Below are 18,052 nucleotides of genomic sequence, written 5' to 3'. Positions count from 1 at the left end.
AAAACAGCATGAAAATCACATGTGGATATAGTCTCCACATGTTTTGGCCTTGGGTGTTTGCAGTCCAAAGTTTATTGGTCCTTTTAAATAATTACATAAGTTGTGGTTTAGAATGGTACTTACAGAATAATACTCAGTTAGTACGCTACACCATTACGAGACAGAACAATACATAATGTTGCTTTTTATAACAATCCTAATGTTCAATGTTTGGACCACAATGGCAGCAAGTTTATTTTCACCAAATATAAACATCATTGAAGAACTGGAAAAATTTAAAATCATGGAAACAAAGATCAAATCCATGGAGCAGAAAATTGAGCAACTAAAAGCAGAAAATGCAGGTAATGTAACTTAAAGCAAAAAAATAGTTTGCTTTTCAAGGTGTATATTAGCAAGTTCAACCACAAAAGCAATTTCCAGTGCAAGAACGTTTTTAACAGCACTAATCTTAAACATTGTGGAATTTGTAAAAACTAAGTTATTAAATCTGTGATCTTCACTGTCTATGTGCTCAAGTAATGATGATTTCATTATTTTAGTGCAAACAAACTGGAGGTTAGACAGATCAACATTGAAGAATATTATCTAATAAAATGAAGATAACAGATCACAGTCTTCGACAAATCTCAAAATGTAAAGCCTTCCACAAAAGTTTTTTTTTTTTTGCAAATAAAGTAATTCTTATTAATAATTATTGCTAAACAAAAATTATTGACACAAGCAAAAGAGCTGGAGACAAGCTTATTTTGATTTTATTTTATGTATTTATTTATTTATTTATTTATTTATTTATTGTAGTTACACCATGGTAACTGCAAATTAATTGGTTGTATTCTTATCTTCTTTACACAATGTTGGTGTTTTAGTTTATTTTGTTTATATAAATTTTGGTTCATTGTATAATTTCTGTATTGTTTTTAGGGTGACAATTTTAACATCTGTCCAGGGACAACGGATGAAAACTAGCTTTCGGGCTAACTCTGGTGCATTTGCAGCAATGCTAATTAAAGAACATTGTCCCTGCAAAAATAAAATAAAATAAAATAAAATAAAATAAAATAAAATAAAATAAAATAAAATAAAATAAAGCCAACAAGAAAATGAATAAATGAATGAATAATATAAGATAAAATAAAATAAAAAAACTAATGTGTACTTAGAGTATTGTAGGGTCCAGCCAGTTGGTCCAATGACGGTATCCAATGGTGGATGAAGGTTCACTGCATGTTCGGTCTTTCCAGTGCACAATGTTGATTTATATTAAACTTAACTCATATCTGACTCCAATTTTAGTATGAGGTGGTTTAGAATATTAATATATTTATCCTCGTTTTATCTGACTCCAATTATAAAACATGAGAAGATTATTTTGTTTCCTTTCACATTATTTTAGATTATGATTGAATATTCTTTTGATTTGTTATTATACCTTATTCTCATTTACTCAGATTCCTATAGCATCTCGAGTCTTGCACCGGCCGGGTATACAATCTCTTAATACAAGCTTGTCAGTCTTGGTCATTAAACAGAGGCGATTAACCAATCTCCTAAAAAGGCAGAACCCTACTTACTCAATTTAGGAGATTTTTATCTGGTCCCCATAGATCTGTTATCTACTAATTCAAGACAAAGTATTTTAATAATAATCGCACAGGATTATACGTTTGTAGATGAAGGCCTAAATATCCACATTTAAATTAGTTTCAACAATATTTTGTTGTTCTAAATAGTTGGCCTTTTACAGTCCAAGTATACTTGAATTAATGCCAATTTGTTAGTCGGATCTCTAACAACATTGTATAGCGTGCCACGCTGCTCCGTCTAACATGTTTTAATCCGTTACTAACCTGTACATTGGCTTGTAGTGCTATGGACAACAACATTTATCAGTGATAATAACACGAGGTTTGATTCAAAACATAATTTATTAGTCAGGTAAATGTATTATGCCAATTCAATCAGTCAATTCATAAACGATCAATACAAAACATTAAATTTTTAAAGATAAATCCAAGATGAAAAAGATGCATTCCTGACTTTTTAATATACATAACATGGGGCAGACCCCATGTTATGGGCTGATCTGGTTAGGCAGAATCGCCCTGAATCTTTCTCAGACCTTACCTTAAATAATCCAAGAATTCCCTCAAGGAAGGGGGTGTGAATAACAAAAGGCATTCACACTTAGTGTCACACCCCTCACAGTGGTTCAAAAGATGCCTGAAGTTATATATTTATTGTTCTGATTATGTCTATTTCTGAGAGAATGAGACCATTGTACCAATCGCACTGAGACATTTCAAATGATATCAAACATGATAGTTAAAGTCAGTTTAGTTAATCTAGAACATTCAAACATTGAAATGACCATATGCGTGAGTTGAGGGGATGAAGCTGAGTTTCAGCATACTCAGATGCAAATGCAGCAGGAACTGATTTTTCCCGCATTCCCCCCTGGTGGGTTGTGGAGTCCATTGGCCCTGTTTTTAGCTCATGTTTTGAATTGTCAAAGACATCAAAAATATTTGTAATATTTCAGTTCTTACAGTATCAATACCTGATGATATAAGTAAATGCCATGGTTTAATTTTACTTTTAGGGCAGGCTTTATGGTAAGTAAATTATATTGTTATTGTATTTAGTCTGAAAATGTAGAACTGGACTGTGAAAGTGCTACTAATTGACCAACATTAATAGGATCCCAAGAATAAAAGTTTGCTCATGCACTTTCTTCTGTTGAACACAAAATTAGATATTTTGAAGAAAGCTGAAAGGTGTAATTGTTGACTTCCATAACAGGAAAAAAATCAAGGACCTTTTTGTTGATGTTTAACAGAAGAAAACAAAGCAAAGAAAGGTTTTAAACAAGTAGAGTGTGAGTAAATAATGACAGAATTTTAATTTTGGGGTGAGCTTTACCATTAAAGTATCAAAATGGAACTTGCCGTTAAACATTTTCCTAACATAATAGAAACCAATTCATTAAACAGACAAAAGTCAACATTACATTCATTTATTTTTTAGTCCTCACGAAAAGAAGCTAAGACATTTTTAAACAAGAGGCTTATGTTTCGGGGTAGATCTAGCCTCACATGATAGAATAGACAGTTTATACAGTATACAAATTGTCTTTAGATAGACCTGAAATTACATTGTGATAAACAGGGCCAGATAGTTCACCTTGTGCTCAATAGTTTATACGGGAAGGTAAGAATAAATATTTGTAAGCCAAAGTCCCTAAGACTGTTCAATAACAGATTAGGGTTTGGGAAGTTGTTAAGTTCAATAAGGACAGCGTTGAAGCTGGAAATGATATTTTTGTATGTGGTGGCCATAAAGGCACAGGATTTTAGAACATACCAAACTTATACACGTCATGAAATTAAGAACTTGCAGCAAATAAGTAACTAATAAGCAAGAATAAATATTATTTTTAATGTGGCTTAATGGAAAGATGTTCTTTTTCATCGGTTGGTCATATTCTTCCTGTTCTTTTCTTTTCTAATTGATTGATTGACTGATTTACTTTGCAGAAGGGTGAAAGTAGCCTTTTCAACCTCACTGTCAGATTCATCGGGTATGATATATATCGGCCCTTTTGCACAGGAAACTGATCTTGTGTATAATAAAGTATTTACCAACATTGGAAATGCATATGATTGTGATACAGGTAAATAAATAAAAATATATCCAGTGCTATGACAATTTCATCTGGTCATTTGTCAAGTTTCTGCTGTTCTAAACAGGAATATTTACTGCCCCAGTAAAAGGAGTTTATTTCTTCAACCTTGTGCTCTTCACAAATGATGCCGTATCAGCCGGGGTGAAACTGCTAAGGAATGGTAAACTTGTGATTGCAGTGACAGATAACCCCCCTGCAAAAAACGGAGACTATGAGGACACAGCGAGCAACTCGGTCAGTCTTCTTTTGGAAGAAGGGGACCAAATAAGCCTAAAACTCTTGGAGAACCGTCGTATCTACACAGATGGGTTCAAACGTAACACCTTTAGTGGACACCTTCTTTTTACTATCTAAAGTTGTATGTATTAAGATACAATAAGAAGCAAAATCTAAAGCTGAGAAGTGAAAAAAAGCTTTAAATTCAATGACGCAAAAATATGAAAGTATATGACAAAAATAAGTGACAAATACGTTTGCAAACATGCACTTCTGTCTGTTAATTATTACTAATAAATAAAAACTTTCATTGTCAAGCATCATATTTATTTGTTGTGTATACCGATATTTGAATATAAAATTATATATTGCTGGTAAAGACTGAATTCTGTCTCTAAAATGACAATAGATCACACTATTGTCTTTCTTTTTTCTTTTTTTCTTTCTTTTAAAACCTGTTTTCACACATTTTAATCTGATTTTACTTATTTTTATTCTTTGTTTTTATTTTCATATACTGGTTTCTTTTATTCCTGTAAAGTACTTTGAATTACGATTGTGTATGAAATGTGCTATACAAACGTCTCATCCGTCTTTCAGATGAGACAGTAAACGGAGGTCCTGTCTCTCTGTGGTCGTAAAAAATCCCCAGATGTCCTCTGAAAAAGAGAAGGGGTTTAACTCTGGCATGCTGGCCAAATTTGCCCACAGGCCTCTGTCTGCATGGCCTCCAAACCATCCCCATATCATTATGGGCTCTGTGCACAGCTAAAGTTTTAAAGCCAACAATAAACTTCTGGTGAAAATTTAATGTGACTATTTTAAATTTCCCAAGGTTGTTTTAACATTATCAATATTGTAATGTAATGACAATACACTCAATTAAATAAACTTAAGCATTAATTTAGTTGTACAAGCATAAAACGAGATGAAAGACGGTTGTAACCACTAGCTCCGTCAGTGGCAAGCTAGCGCAGAAATTCAATTGAAAATACTGGGTTATTAAAATGTCATATTTTAAAATATTTTTTTGATTATAATTTTTGCAGACTGAAAAACAAAGATGTAAAATATGTAAAATAATAAAAATGTAAAATAAAGCAAGAAACAAGAAAAAATGACGTCATACAAAACATATATGGCCTACAAATAGACAGCATGGATGTAGGGAAAAATCAGAAATTCTTCAGAAATTAAACGACACCCTTAGTCTTTATAGTGTTGCAGAAAAAGAAAGACTGGATCCCACATTTTATCAAATTTCGCAGAGTTCCCAGAGGTGGTATATCTTATTCTTTCTAAATGTAAAGTGGAGGTGAGTCTGAGAAGCCAGTCAGAAAAAAGAGGCCTAAGATTTTTTTCCAAAAACAAAGGATAACTTTTTTTAAGCTATGATCATGCCATACTGAACAGGTAACCGTACATTTAGATTCAGAGTCTCAAGAAAATCTGACCAGCCAAAAATTGCTATCATTGTGTCCAAAAATTCTGAATTTGAACACAGGACCAAAAAAGATGTGCTAAGGTACCGTCAGCAGCTTTACACTTGTCACATGTGGGGGAAACCGAGGGACAGAATTTATCAAGCTTTGTTTTAGAAAAGTGAAGTCTGTGTAAAACTTTGTACTGAATAAGATGGTGTCTAGAAGTTATGGAACATGAATAAACAGAAAAAAAGGCATTGATCCCAATTAGTCTCAGATATTGAAATCCCTAAGTCTTCTTCCCAAGCAACTTTCAAATGAAGAGAAGAAAAATCGGATTTGTTTTTAAAAGCATTTACAAATAAAGAGATTAGGCCCCTAGCCTTTGAAGAGTTTAAAAATAAGTCAAATAACTCGCCTTCTAAAGATAAAACTTTTAAATCTGGAATATTTAGACGGACATAGTTTCTGACCCGAAGATAGGCTCCCTAAAAATATTAGAAGGGGGGAGGTTGAATTTCTCAGAGAGTTGTGAAAAGGTGAAAAAATATTATTAATGTATAAATCTTTAACACTGGAAACTTTATTTCACAGTATTTTAACACTGTAATTTCCATGTGACTTAGAATAAATGACTGCATCAAATGAGGCCCTTTTAAACAATTGAGCATTTATTAACATAATTTTACTTAATACCAGACAAAACAAATAAATAATGTTGATATTTTTAACAGTTAAATGCTCAATATTTGGGCTGTAATGGAAGATGGTTTATTTTCACCTAATATAAACATCATTGAAGAATTGGAAAAATTAATATCAAACAAAGATGAAATCCATGGGGGAAAAAACTGAATTTAGTTTATCATTTGTATTTCAATGATTTTTTTCAGTCAGTCATCTACAAAATAAACAAGAACGAATAACATTTAGTTTGAAATGACCACTATGGCCACTTCAGTTCAACGGCCAAAACAAATGGGCAAAACAAACTGTGAGCCTCAATAAAAGTAAAATATTCAAAAGTGATGTCTTATTGATGACTAAAAAAAGAGCTTAGCCTATTTTAAACAGCTTTTTTGTTAATGACAAAGTCATCCATCGTGCCCGACCAGTTTCACTTTGATTCATTTAATCAAGTCTTTTTATTACAATGAGCCAGGACAGCTTGGCTTTCCAAACTTAATGTTTTCAGCACTGAAATTGCATGTCCGATGGTCATTTTACATTGTAAACTTGCCAAAAGACTTCTAACATTATAGACACCAGTTCATAAAAGATGAAAAATAAGTCAACATTATGTCAACATACTGTTCTGAAGCTAATTTAAAATGGCCAAATGTCCCCACAAGTAATACAGTCTACAGTACATGCATTTTTGACCTTGTGGAGGAGCCTCTTTTTAGTAGTGTTTGCAGTCCAAAGTCTATTGGTCCTTTTAATAAACTGTGCAAGTTGTGGTCTGTTACAAACATAAATAGCTCCACTAACTCCACTGCAATTTTACTTTACTACAACACAACTTTTATCCACTACCAGAAAGAACAATAATGTTGATTACAACAGTCATAATGCTCAATATTTGGGCTACAGCGGCAGATGATTTATTATCACCAAATATAAACATAATTGAACAGTTGGGAAAGATTCAAATCATGGAAACAAGGATGGAATCCATGGAGAAGGAAATCGAGCGACTAAAGGCAAAAAATCCAGGTAGGCTAAAGTGATACTTGCAGCAAATGTTATTGACTACTTGCTTTCCAAGGCATAGATTAACACGGCCTACCATTAAGGTAATTTTCCATGTAACATTTTTTTTGTTGTTTGTAGTGTTCTCAATATTACTAGATCATAAAGGATTATTAAAAATAAATTTGGTAATATGCCGAATTTAATTTAAAGGCTAATGCCCCAGAACAAGTTAACCTAAACTAAAACTGTGTACATTGTGGAGATATATTTTTGATCGCAATGAGAATATGAAAATATTTGTAAGTCTTTTAAACTTTTCAATAAAAGCTGGTTTTTGTGAGGTTTTAGGATAAGTTCAATGAGAGCACTAAAAAAGCTGGAAATTATTGTAATTGTGTTTTTAGATTGTCGGTGCCAAAAAGACACAGGAGTTTATGAACATGACATTATGACCTCACAGCAAAAAGTATATGCTGCTGAAGACAATGTTGAAGAGCTAAGAAGCAAGAATGAAGGTGTTGTAAAAATAATTATTATTATCTGACCACGCTAAAGAGGTCAGTTAAGAAAGTGTAATGCAAATATGTTCTTTTAACCTACCTTATCATTTTCTTCTCATTTCTCCCACTTTTCTGATTTAAAAAAAATCTCTTCATTCTTTTGCAGAAAGGGTGAAAGTAGCCTTTTCAGCTTCACTATTATCTTCACATAACATCAAATATATTGGCCCTTATGCAGAAGATACCATGATTGTATATGGAAAAATATTTACCAACATTGGAAATGCATATAACACCACAACAGGTATCAGAATGTAGTGTGGGAACAAATTCAATGCTTTTGCAATGGTCAGCTTTTAAGTTTCTGCTGTTCTCAACAGGAATATTTTCTGCACCAGTGAAAGGCGTTTATTTCTTTAACCTTGTGCTCTTCACTCATGATGCCTTATCAGCTGGTGTGAAACTGCTAAAAAATGATGATCATGTGGTTGGAGTGACAGATAACCCTCCTACAGAAGACAAAGAGGACACTGCAAGTAACTCTGTGAGTCTTCTTTTGGAAGAAGGGGACCAGATAAGTGTAAAACTTATCGCGCACCGTCGTATCTACACAGATGGGTTTAGGCGTAACACCTTCAGTGGACACCTACTATTTACCATGTAATGTTGTAAAGCAATGATCTCAAAGTCAATTCCTGGAGGGCTGCAGTTCTGAATAGTTTAGCTCCAACCATCTCCAACTCAAACCTGCTTAATAGTCCATAGTAGTCTTGAGTTGGATCAGGGTTGGAGCAAAACTGTGCAGAGCTGCAGCCAATGAAAGCAAATGAAAATACACATTTGCTCACCTTCAAAAGATTTTAAAGAACTGGAAAATGGTAACCATTGACATCTAAAGTATTTATCTTTCCTATAGATGTCAATGGTTACAGGTCGTCAGCTTTCTTAAAAATATCTTCTTTCGTGTTCAACAAAATAAAAAAGCACTAGTGAATATAGTCAGTAATTTTTCACTTTTGGGTTAATTATCCTTTAAAATGATGATGGTGATGATGAAAAGCCTTTATTTGACACATACACTTTTACATGTAGTGAAACTGGACCCCCCTGACCAAACACAAACATCACACATTTCAAGGGGAAGACAGGTCAGATGACAGGTAGCTTTTAGAAAGAGAAAATAAGATACATTAGGGAAGAGGGAGGAAAAAAAATCCTCTCTCATACAGTCTATCAGTGATTGTTTATCTCAGGGGTGGCCAACCCTATTCCTGGAGAGCCACCTTCCTGCAGATTTCAGTTGCTACCCATATCAAACACACCTGAACCAATTAATTAGGACCTGAACACCGCGTGATCATTACAGCCAGGTGTGTTTGATATGGTTTGCAACTGAAATCTGCAGGAAGGTGGCTCTCCAGGAACAGGGTTGGCCACCCCTTGTGTATCTTTAGCTGTGTACATGTGTGTTTGTAAGCCTGTAAAGCAGAAGTCACTAATCTCGTTCCTGGAGGTCCGGTGCCCTCCAGGGTTTAGCTCCAACTTTCCTCAACACACCTGCCTGGGTGTTATACTTAATAAGACCATGATTAGCTTGTTCAGGTGCTTGATTAGGGTTGGATCTAAAATCTGCAGGACACCGGACCTCCAGAAATAAGTTTGGTGACCTCTGCTGTAGAGTCTAAACAGGTGTCCTTGGAAGAGTTAGCAGAAATTCAGAGTGTCTCATTATGTTGTTCTCCAGGGGAAGTTGTTTGTCTCCAGCCGAGGCCGTCTGGCATTAGAGTCTCAGGGAGACAGAAAGAGAAAAGGTTATCAAATTTGGGTCAATATCTGCCAATTTTGCAGATATCTAATGTCTGTCACTGGTCTTTCATTGCAAAGCTGCTAGTTTGTTCCTGGTGTTTTTCAATTTGCGGCCCATAACCAAAGTCTAAGTGCTAACAACCCTGCTCACCACCATTTCAATCCAGCCAGCCAGCTTAGTGGGATTTTGAACCGCACTGACCGCTTATATCAATCGTCAATACCCCAGAGCCTTGCATAAGCCCATTAGCAGAACCCTGGTATCAAAGTTCAGAATAGATATCTTCAATATCCTCCAGGGCACACAATACGCCACTTTTCCCACCCGTCCATCACGCATTCACCAGCAAACGTTCCCACAGGACAGTTGGGTTCCCCCAAAACTAGACTTCTTTCCGAGAAGATGGTGTCAATTGCATACAGAGACCAGGTGATTAAATCCATAATTCCCTATTGTTTGGAGAGCAGAGCAAGAAGAGCCTCAGAGATAGAATAAGATGAGACAAGAGGAGCCAGCAAGAAGAGATATGATAATTAAAAGTAGCAAAATCAAATATTTCTGAAGCTGTGATGCTAAGAAAATCAGCTTGAAAAGACAAAAAAAGTCAATAATGCAAGAGACAATTAGTAACAAAAACAATTTAAGTGTAGCACTTTTCCATGTATGCATTACTGTCTGTTGATTTTTGTTTATATTTAATTATTATTTAAAAAAACGTGAGTGTCAAATATTATAATTATTTGTTGATTAGAATATATTTTGTTATTGGCTTTGTATATTCAAATATAAAGCTATACCTGGAAAGATTGGTTTCTTTCACTATTGAATAAAATTAAATTAGAAGAAAAATGCACCTCTTTAATAAAACCAGGTAACCTGTTAAAGGGTCGCCAAAAGTAAAATTTTCTCACCCTCAAACCTTCATGGGTTTCTTTCTTCTACTGAACACAAAAAGAAATCAAGAAAAATGCTGAAAACCATTGGAAAAACAAATATCATGAAAGTCAAACTCAATGGCTACAGAATTCCAATATTTTATTAAAATATCTTATTTTGTGTTCAATAGAAGAAGGTAACTTAAGTGTTTGAAACAAGAAAAAAGTGAGTGAGTAAACGATTAAATAATTTTCTTTATTTAGTGAACCACCTCTTTAAGTTGCAATTTTCTATTATCATTTATTTGGGAAAACAATATGGCATTTCCTATTCATTTGGGAAAATAAAATATAGATTTACATCACTTTTGTCATCTTTAATTCCCATGTGGCCCAGAACAAATTATTTTTTCAAATGCAGTGTTTGCAGTCCAAAGTTTATCTGTCTTTTTAAACAATTACGCAAGGTGAGGTCTTTAAGAATGTTACTAACAGAATGTTACTCAGTTAATACACCACTACCAGACAGACAAAACATAATGTTGATTTTTATAACATTCATTATGCTCAGTGTTTGGGCAACAATGGCAGATGATTTATTTTCACCAAATATAAACATCCTTGAAGAACTGGGAAAGATTAAAACCATGGAAACAAAGATGAAATCCCTGGAGAAGGAAATTGAGCGACTAAAAACCGAAAATGCAGGTAATGTGACACCTTGGCACATTTAGGCAAAAATCTTTTGAATGAAAAGTTGCTTATTACAAGTCCTATCATAAAATTCAGGTTTCAATTTTTTTCTTTTAATATTTGCAGCATAATAATCTGTAACATTGTGGACTATTTGAAAGTACATTTTTAAATTTTCACAGTTCATGTGTGTGCTGACAAGTGATTGACTGGTTTATAATTTTAGCACAAGTAAAGAAACTGGAAGACAAACAGATCCACATTGATCAACTACTTCAAAAAAGTGAAGGTATCACTATCATAATGGATTACAGCCACTGACTTTTATATATTTTCGTACATTTAAAAAGAGCCAATCAAAAAGGTAAGGCTTACAACAGAAAGGTTTTACTGATTAACTAATGCATTGTTTATTTCTTGAATTGCTTTAGGGCAAGCAAAAGACTTGAACACATTGCGTTCAACAACAACTGACATAACAATGAAAATGGATAGTTTAATAAAACAAAACGAAGGTACTGTATCTATTTTAGTAATATATTTTCACAAAAGACTTATAAATGGGGTTAATTGTCTTTTATAATTTACAATTGACCCTTAAAAAGATAACTCAAAAATGTAAATTGCACGTGTGATTTACTCAGCCTCGTGCCATATAAGATATGGTGATTTTTTTCTACAGTAGAACATAAAGCAGATTTTTAACTGGAATTTATGAGGTCTTATGAAGCAAATCTATTGTTTTGGTGCAGCAAACTGAACATTGTTTACAACTTTATTACCTTTTTTCAATCTCTGGGCAAATGGTTTTTACACTAAAGTATGCTCTACAAATGTGTAGTCACATTGATACATTCACAGACTGTCTTCTCTCAATGATTGTGTAAAAAATTACCCCTGAACCCTTAGATAATGCATTGTTTGAGAAGAGGTTTAATAAGTAATAAATAGATTGAGTGAGTGCATATTCTGTGCTTCTGAATGGCTGTATTTGCATTTGTATCATGTTTCGTCTGGTGCAAACAGCCAAACAGCTTATCACTGCAAACCTTGTCATGTAACGTGTTACAATGTAACCTGCTCACCTAATGTTTACGTTCGTAATGTTTATATTATTTGCTAATTAATAACCTCATGTGAAACTCAGACACTGCGTCTCATTTTGGAGTCTAAATACTGTCCACCGGAGGTCGCACATCGGTCACAGGCGCATGCTCTGAGAGCCTTTCTGACTAAAGCAACCCAGGGTGCTGAAATATAATTGGCTAAAGTTGCAGTGGGCGGGTTAAAAGCAGGTTAAAAAAACCAAAGCATAGACAGACTTTTCAAAGCAGAATAACTGACTTAAGCTTTGTTTTTCAGATAAACAAGAATGTTCACTTAGCATGTTTCTTAAATATCTGCAAACATATTATGGTATTTTTATGCTTTAAGAGTCAAAAACTTACATACAGCACCTTTAAACTAGTTAGATTAACGTTTTACATTACTTATAGACAGTCAGCTAAGTGTTAAATAATGATCACAGGAACTGACCAAGAAGTAAAAAATTTAATCCACGAATGGTTCATCCCTTCTGGTGCAGGGCACTCAGTGCTTGAATTCACTCCCTCGTTTTCATTCAATTTAGTGGACTAATTTAGGGAATAGTGAATAGGAGTTTAGGGGCCGATTTTGGATACTTTTGTGGGAAACAAACCCAAATGCGTCAGCTCCAGTTTTTTGTGCACACAAATACATCATTGTGTGAGAAGTATCTGATTGTAACTGTTTTATCGTTACCTTTTTTATCATTTAATTCATGGTTTATGTTTTAGTTCCAAAAGTGGCTTTCTCTGTTTCTCTGGCGTCCGTTGTTGGACCACACAGCAGTTTGCATGGCTTGATTTACAAACACATCTTCCTCAATAGCGGAGATGCCTATGATTCAAACACAGGTACAATAAATGACTTCATATGCTGTGAATGTAACCTACTAAAAAAATGAATGATTTGAGTACATTTTCTGTCTGGTTCAGGAATCTTTACAGCACCCATAAAGGGGGTTTATGCGTTCTGGCTCTTCTCCAAGGCCTATGGAAGTCCAGATAAAGCAGTCGTTGCAGGCCTGTTTAAAAATGGACAGCATGAAATTTCAACATACGCACGGCAAAGCGGTGGTTTTGTTGGTTCTTCAAATGGAGTTTCTTTGTTGTTGGAGAAGGGAGATAAAGTTAATGTGAATCTGTATTCTGGACACTGGATTTTTGACAATGAACACCATCACAGCACATTTAGTGGACATCTGCTTTTCCCCATGTGAATAGAAAATACTCACCAGCACCTTTATGTGTATTCAATAATGTTTAATGCTCAATCAGCAGCACTGGTCTGTTTTATGCAGTTTAGACACGAGACTGGATTTACTAGCTAAACCTTAACTTTTTAACCCTCAATTTTTGTTTTCACCATGATGCAATCAGATCCTAAATCCTAAAGCTTTTGTACAACAGTTTGTAATGTCACTCGCATGAGTGTTATCTTAAGATCTGCTTTTGATCTGTTGTGTTTGTACTTGTGTGAATGGAGAACATCTACTTTAACTAAATAAATTGAATTTGTCTATGGTTTACTAATGCTCGGTGAAGCTAGAAAATAAAATTCAGTCCAAAAGACGCATGTTACATGTCATTTGGATTGTTTGTTCTCTACCTGAAACAATTTTTTATTTTTAATTTAGGCATAATTTCCACATACATTTGACTTTTCTCTCCTTTAGCTCAATGCTGTAATGCCATTGTTAAATGTTTCAATGTACATCCCTATTTTGTATGTTTTGTATTGTAAAACAATGTACATTAATTTGAGAGTAGACACTCACTAATGTGAAGAGACAAGGTCTTTTGGGGAAAAAGGTGATCTTCAGTTGATATCTGTAAAATGTAGATTTTTGTAACAGTCATAATGCCCAATAGATGGGTTACAATGGCAGATGATTTGTAAGTTACCAAGAATAAATGAAATTGAAGAATTAGGAAAGATTAAGATCATGGAAACAAGGATGAAATCTGAGGAGAAAGAAACTAAGCGCCTAAAGGGAGAAAATGCTGCTATGTGACACTTAAAGCAAATGTTATAAACTAGATTGATTTCCAAGGCACAGATTTGTAATTTACTGTGCAAAGGTTTTTTATTAACTTAACAGCACTAACAAAAATGCCTCATTAATTTGTGGTCTTCACTGCCCATGTTTGTATTAAATGTGCAAAGAACCTGAAAGATAGAGAGAGCCACATTGATGAACTTATCTAAAATGGAGGTCATTGGTATATATATATATATATATATATATATATATATATATATATATATATATATATATATATATATATATATATATATATATATATATATACACACACACACACACACACCTGGGCTAGCTAATCAAGCTCTTCTAGAAACATCTTTGCAGGTTTGTTAAGGCAAGTTGAAGCTAAAATCTGCAGGACATCAGCCCTCCAGGACCGAGTTTGGACACCCCTGACCTAATATATAAGGTATTTTTATATAAAATAATTTCTGTATGGGGTGTGTACAGCACTGAGGTTCGATAATAGAATGAACAGTTAGTTCAGCATAAAAATCATTGTTATGGACATTCATTCATTTTCTTTTCTGCTTAGTTCCTTTATTAATCAGGGGTTGCCACAGCGAAATGAACCGCCAACTTATCCAGCATATGTTTTATGCAGTGGATGCCGTTTCAGCTGCAACCCATCACTGGGAAAAACCCAAACACTCTCATTCACACACATACACTACAGACAATTTAGCCTACCCAATTCATCTAAAGCGCATGTCTTTGGACTGTAGGGGAAACCGGAGCACCCATAGAGGAAACCCACGCAAACAGAGAACATTCAAACTCCACACAGAAATGCCAACTGACCCAGGTGAGTCTCAAACCAGCGATCTTCAAGCTGTAAGGCGATCGTGCTAACCACTGCGCCACCGTGATGCCCAGTGTTATGGAAAGTCCCCACAAAACCAAGCATGCATGCGTATTTCAGAAATGCGTGATTAAATGCATTAATGGGGACTAACTTTGTTATACATTTGTCACAAGCACTGCAAATTCACAAAATGGTAACCTCTACAAAACTCTTAAAATGATGAACAAGGCCAGACAGGACACTTTGCACCCAACAGCCTATTTACTGTAAGTTAATAATAATATATTTGTAGTTCAAAGACTCTCTGACTGTAAAAAAAACTGTATTTTTTGTAAAATTATAGCATAATTTCACGGAAAGCAGAAGTCATGAAGCTGGAAATCCTCATATCTACATTTCTGTGTGTGGGGGCCATACAGGCACGCCAGTCTATTGACCTCAGTAATACATGTTTTCAGTTCACCACCTTGCAACAAAGGATACAGGTTCTTGAAGATCAAGTTAAGGAACTACAAAGGAAGAATGAAGGTACTACAGAATTATAGTTTTATTAAAACCTGCTTCAGTTTGTTTAGAATCTTGATGTTGTTCTTTTTGCTTGATAATTTTCTTCTTGTGTGTCTCTTTTCTAATGAATTAATTCATTTATTTATTTATTTAAAGGAAGGGTTGAAAGGGTGAAAGTAGCCTTTTCAGCCTCACTGGCAACTTTTCATGGTGTGAAATATATTGGCCCTTTTGCAAAAGACACCCCTCGTGTATGAAAATGTATTTAGCAACACTGCAATGCATATAACAGCAACACAGGTATCATAAAAATACTAAAAAATAATACAATGCTTTTACAATCTTATGGTCACTTGTCAAGTTTCTGCTGTTCTCAACAGAAATATTTACTGCACCAGCAAAAGGAGTTTATTTCCTCAACCTTGTGCTTTTTACTAATGATGCTGTAGCAGCCGGGGTGAAACTGCTAGGGAATGGTAAACTTGTGATTGCAGTGACCGACAACTCCCCTGCAAGTAACGGAGACACAGAGGACACGTCGAGCAACTCCGTCAGTCTTCTTCTGGAAGAAGGAGACCAGATAAGCCTAAAACTTGCGGAGAACCGTCGTATCTACACAGATGGGCTTAGACGTAACACCTTTAGTGGACACCTTCTTTTTACTATCTAAAGTTGTATGTATTAACTTACATACACTGTGTTAACTGGGCCATTCTACAGATTGATTTTCTTTCTCAGAAAACATTTTGCGTTTTGGATCATTGTCTTGCAGAAATAACCACTCTGGTTTCATCTTCATCATCCTGATAATGTAGATGTTGGAAGAAGCTAATATTAATTTACACTGACGAAGGGCAGAGGGTTGCGGAATAACTACACTGCAAAAAATGCTTTTCTTACTTAGATTGTTTGACTTGTTTCCAGTCTAAATATCTAAACATTCTTAAATCAGGAAGAATTTTCTAGACAAGCAAAACGTGTTGTCTTGTTTTAAGAAATAATATGCCAAAATTAAGTGAGTTTTTCCTTAAAACAAGCAAAATAATCTTATGTCAAAAGAAAAAACAAGATTATTTTGCTTGTTATTTTGCCCTTAAGTTATGAGCGCTTTTTTATCTCAGAATAAAAGATTTGTGTTACATGGTAATACAAGTGACTAATAACAATAACATTCATTTGTCAAACTGCCGTTTTCTTATTATGTCACCTACATCATATATTATATTTAATTAAACGAGAAGATTATTGTATTTTGAATGGAAGAAAAATCCAACACATACACACAACACATTGTGCATATAAATACAAATGACACATACAGGAGCAAAAATAATTCCCAGATATGTAGACCTGGGGAAGTATATTCACAATCAGCCTGGGGTGCAGAAAAATTGCTTTTGAGCTCCAAGCAAAGCACTTTCCTTCTGTAAGCCGACATGTGTTTACTGTGGGGACAAGCAGTTTTGTGGCGACTGGAATTTTACTAAAGTTAAAACAATTATTCCCACGCTGATGAGTTAAGTTGTTCAAATAGCATATTTCTTCATTTTAAAATATAAAGAAATTGTAATCCTAAAGAGTAAGCAAATGAGCTGGAAGCACATTAAATGGACATCTGCTTTTCTCCATGTGAATAAAAAATACTCATCTTTATTGGTCAAAACTGTGTTCAAAGCTCATTCAGTAGGACCGGTTTGGTTTACCAACATTAGATTTACTGACTGAAAGTAAACCTTTGAGGTAAAACTCCCAGTTTTTTCCCACCATGATGCAATCAGATCCTAAATCTTTAGTAAAACAGTATTGTCACTCATATGAGTGTTATCTCAAGATCTGTGCTTTATTCTGTTTTGACCAATTAAACATAATTTGACTATATACTGTATGGTTTACTAATGCTCTGTGAATCTAGAAAACATAATGTCCAAAAGTTGCATGCTACATGTCATTTGGTTTGTTTGTTCTCTACCTGAAACATTATGCCTGTATTTAGCTAGTTAAGACTTTTGACATTTTTCATTTCAGATTTAAGCAGATTTTTCTCCACATACATTTGACTTTTCTCACGTTTAGCTCGCTCAGTACTGTAGTGCAGTTTTTAGATGTTGAAAATACATCCCTATTTGTATCCCATGTATTGTGATAAATATATACTTTAAAGGTGATCTCTATCCTGATATTTGTTTTTCTCACAATGAACACCTTCAGTTAATATCTGCCCATGTAAACAAAAAAAATGTACAAGGTTTACTCTCCAGCATCTTTTTATATCAAGAGACTGAAATCAAAAAACATAATCCCCTTTCTGTTATGGTCTCCACCGGTATTAAGAAATGCTTTGCTTATAATTTGTATTATTCTCAACGCTGTCTGATAAATTAACTTAAAATAATTTAAATAAAATGATCCATGAGACACCTGTATACTGTATGTTCTTCTATAAAGCTTTTGCAAATCAAGCAAACTTCTGTATAAATACTTTTCATTTGTTTTAGGAAAAAGCTTTTTTTATGTAACAAGGCTCTATGTAGATTGTGCTCTAGAGTCGCTGATCTAAATACAACTTTAGCTTTATCATAGACAAACAATAATAAGAAAAACAATACAGAGGGAAATGACACGGTTATTTCTTATTTTGGATTAAATCTTTAAAATAAATATTGCTTCAAAATGTACTTTTTATAGTCTAAAGTCTACCAGTCAATGTAAACAATT

The 18,052-nt window shown here is 34.2% G+C and overlaps 4 protein-coding genes and 2 long non-coding RNA genes across 7 annotated transcripts in view; 5 read left to right on the top strand and 1 right to left on the bottom strand.

Annotated features, from left to right (window-relative positions):
• The window catches only part of mbl2 (mannose binding lectin 2), a 199,369-nt gene that overhangs the window by 118,972 nt on the left and 62,345 nt on the right, over window positions 1-18,052 (top strand). The gene's annotated exons all lie outside the window — the stretch shown is intronic.
• On the top strand, window positions 112-4,218 carry cbln9 (cerebellin 9). 2 transcript variants are annotated; one of them, XM_068224381.2, is made up of 3 exons: window positions 112-345; window positions 3,537-3,673; window positions 3,750-4,218. In XM_068224381.2, exons 1-3 carry the CDS (start codon window positions 176-178, stop codon window positions 4,037-4,039), a joined length of 597 nt encoding a protein of 198 aa, XP_068080482.1. In that variant the 5' UTR covers window positions 112-175; the 3' UTR covers window positions 4,040-4,218.
• On the top strand, window positions 6,795-8,516 carry cbln14 (cerebellin 14). Its single transcript, NM_001361240.1, has 4 exons — window positions 6,795-7,041; window positions 7,425-7,535; window positions 7,687-7,824; window positions 7,901-8,516. Exons 1-4 carry the CDS (start codon window positions 6,876-6,878, stop codon window positions 8,182-8,184), a joined length of 699 nt encoding a protein of 232 aa, NP_001348169.1. The 5' UTR covers window positions 6,795-6,875; the 3' UTR covers window positions 8,185-8,516.
• On the bottom strand, window positions 8,427-10,567 carry LOC141378594 (uncharacterized). Its single transcript, XR_012393463.1, has 3 exons — window positions 9,438-10,567; window positions 9,161-9,278; window positions 8,427-9,015 (listed from the first exon to the last, which is right to left on the bottom strand). It is a non-coding gene; the product is annotated as an uncharacterized lncRNA (long non-coding RNA).
• Window positions 10,708-13,587, top strand: cbln10 (cerebellin 10). The gene is made up of 5 exons (NM_001040333.2): window positions 10,708-10,910; window positions 11,122-11,184; window positions 11,327-11,410; window positions 12,713-12,832; window positions 12,914-13,587. Exons 1-5 carry the CDS (start codon window positions 10,742-10,744, stop codon window positions 13,195-13,197), a joined length of 720 nt encoding a protein of 239 aa, NP_001035423.2. The 5' UTR covers window positions 10,708-10,741; the 3' UTR covers window positions 13,198-13,587.
• LOC141378593 (uncharacterized) lies at window positions 14,360-17,759 on the top strand. The gene is made up of 5 exons (XR_012393462.1): window positions 14,360-14,830; window positions 15,004-15,096; window positions 15,174-15,358; window positions 15,494-15,637; window positions 15,718-17,759. It is a non-coding gene; the product is annotated as an uncharacterized lncRNA (long non-coding RNA).

The sequence above is a fragment of the Danio rerio genome, chromosome 2 (genome assembly GCF_049306965.1).
Source record: "Danio rerio strain Tuebingen ecotype United States chromosome 2, GRCz12tu, whole genome shotgun sequence".
Taxonomy (NCBI): domain Eukaryota; kingdom Metazoa; phylum Chordata; class Actinopteri; order Cypriniformes; family Danionidae; genus Danio; species Danio rerio.
This window is presented reverse-complemented; position numbering and strand designations above follow the sequence as displayed.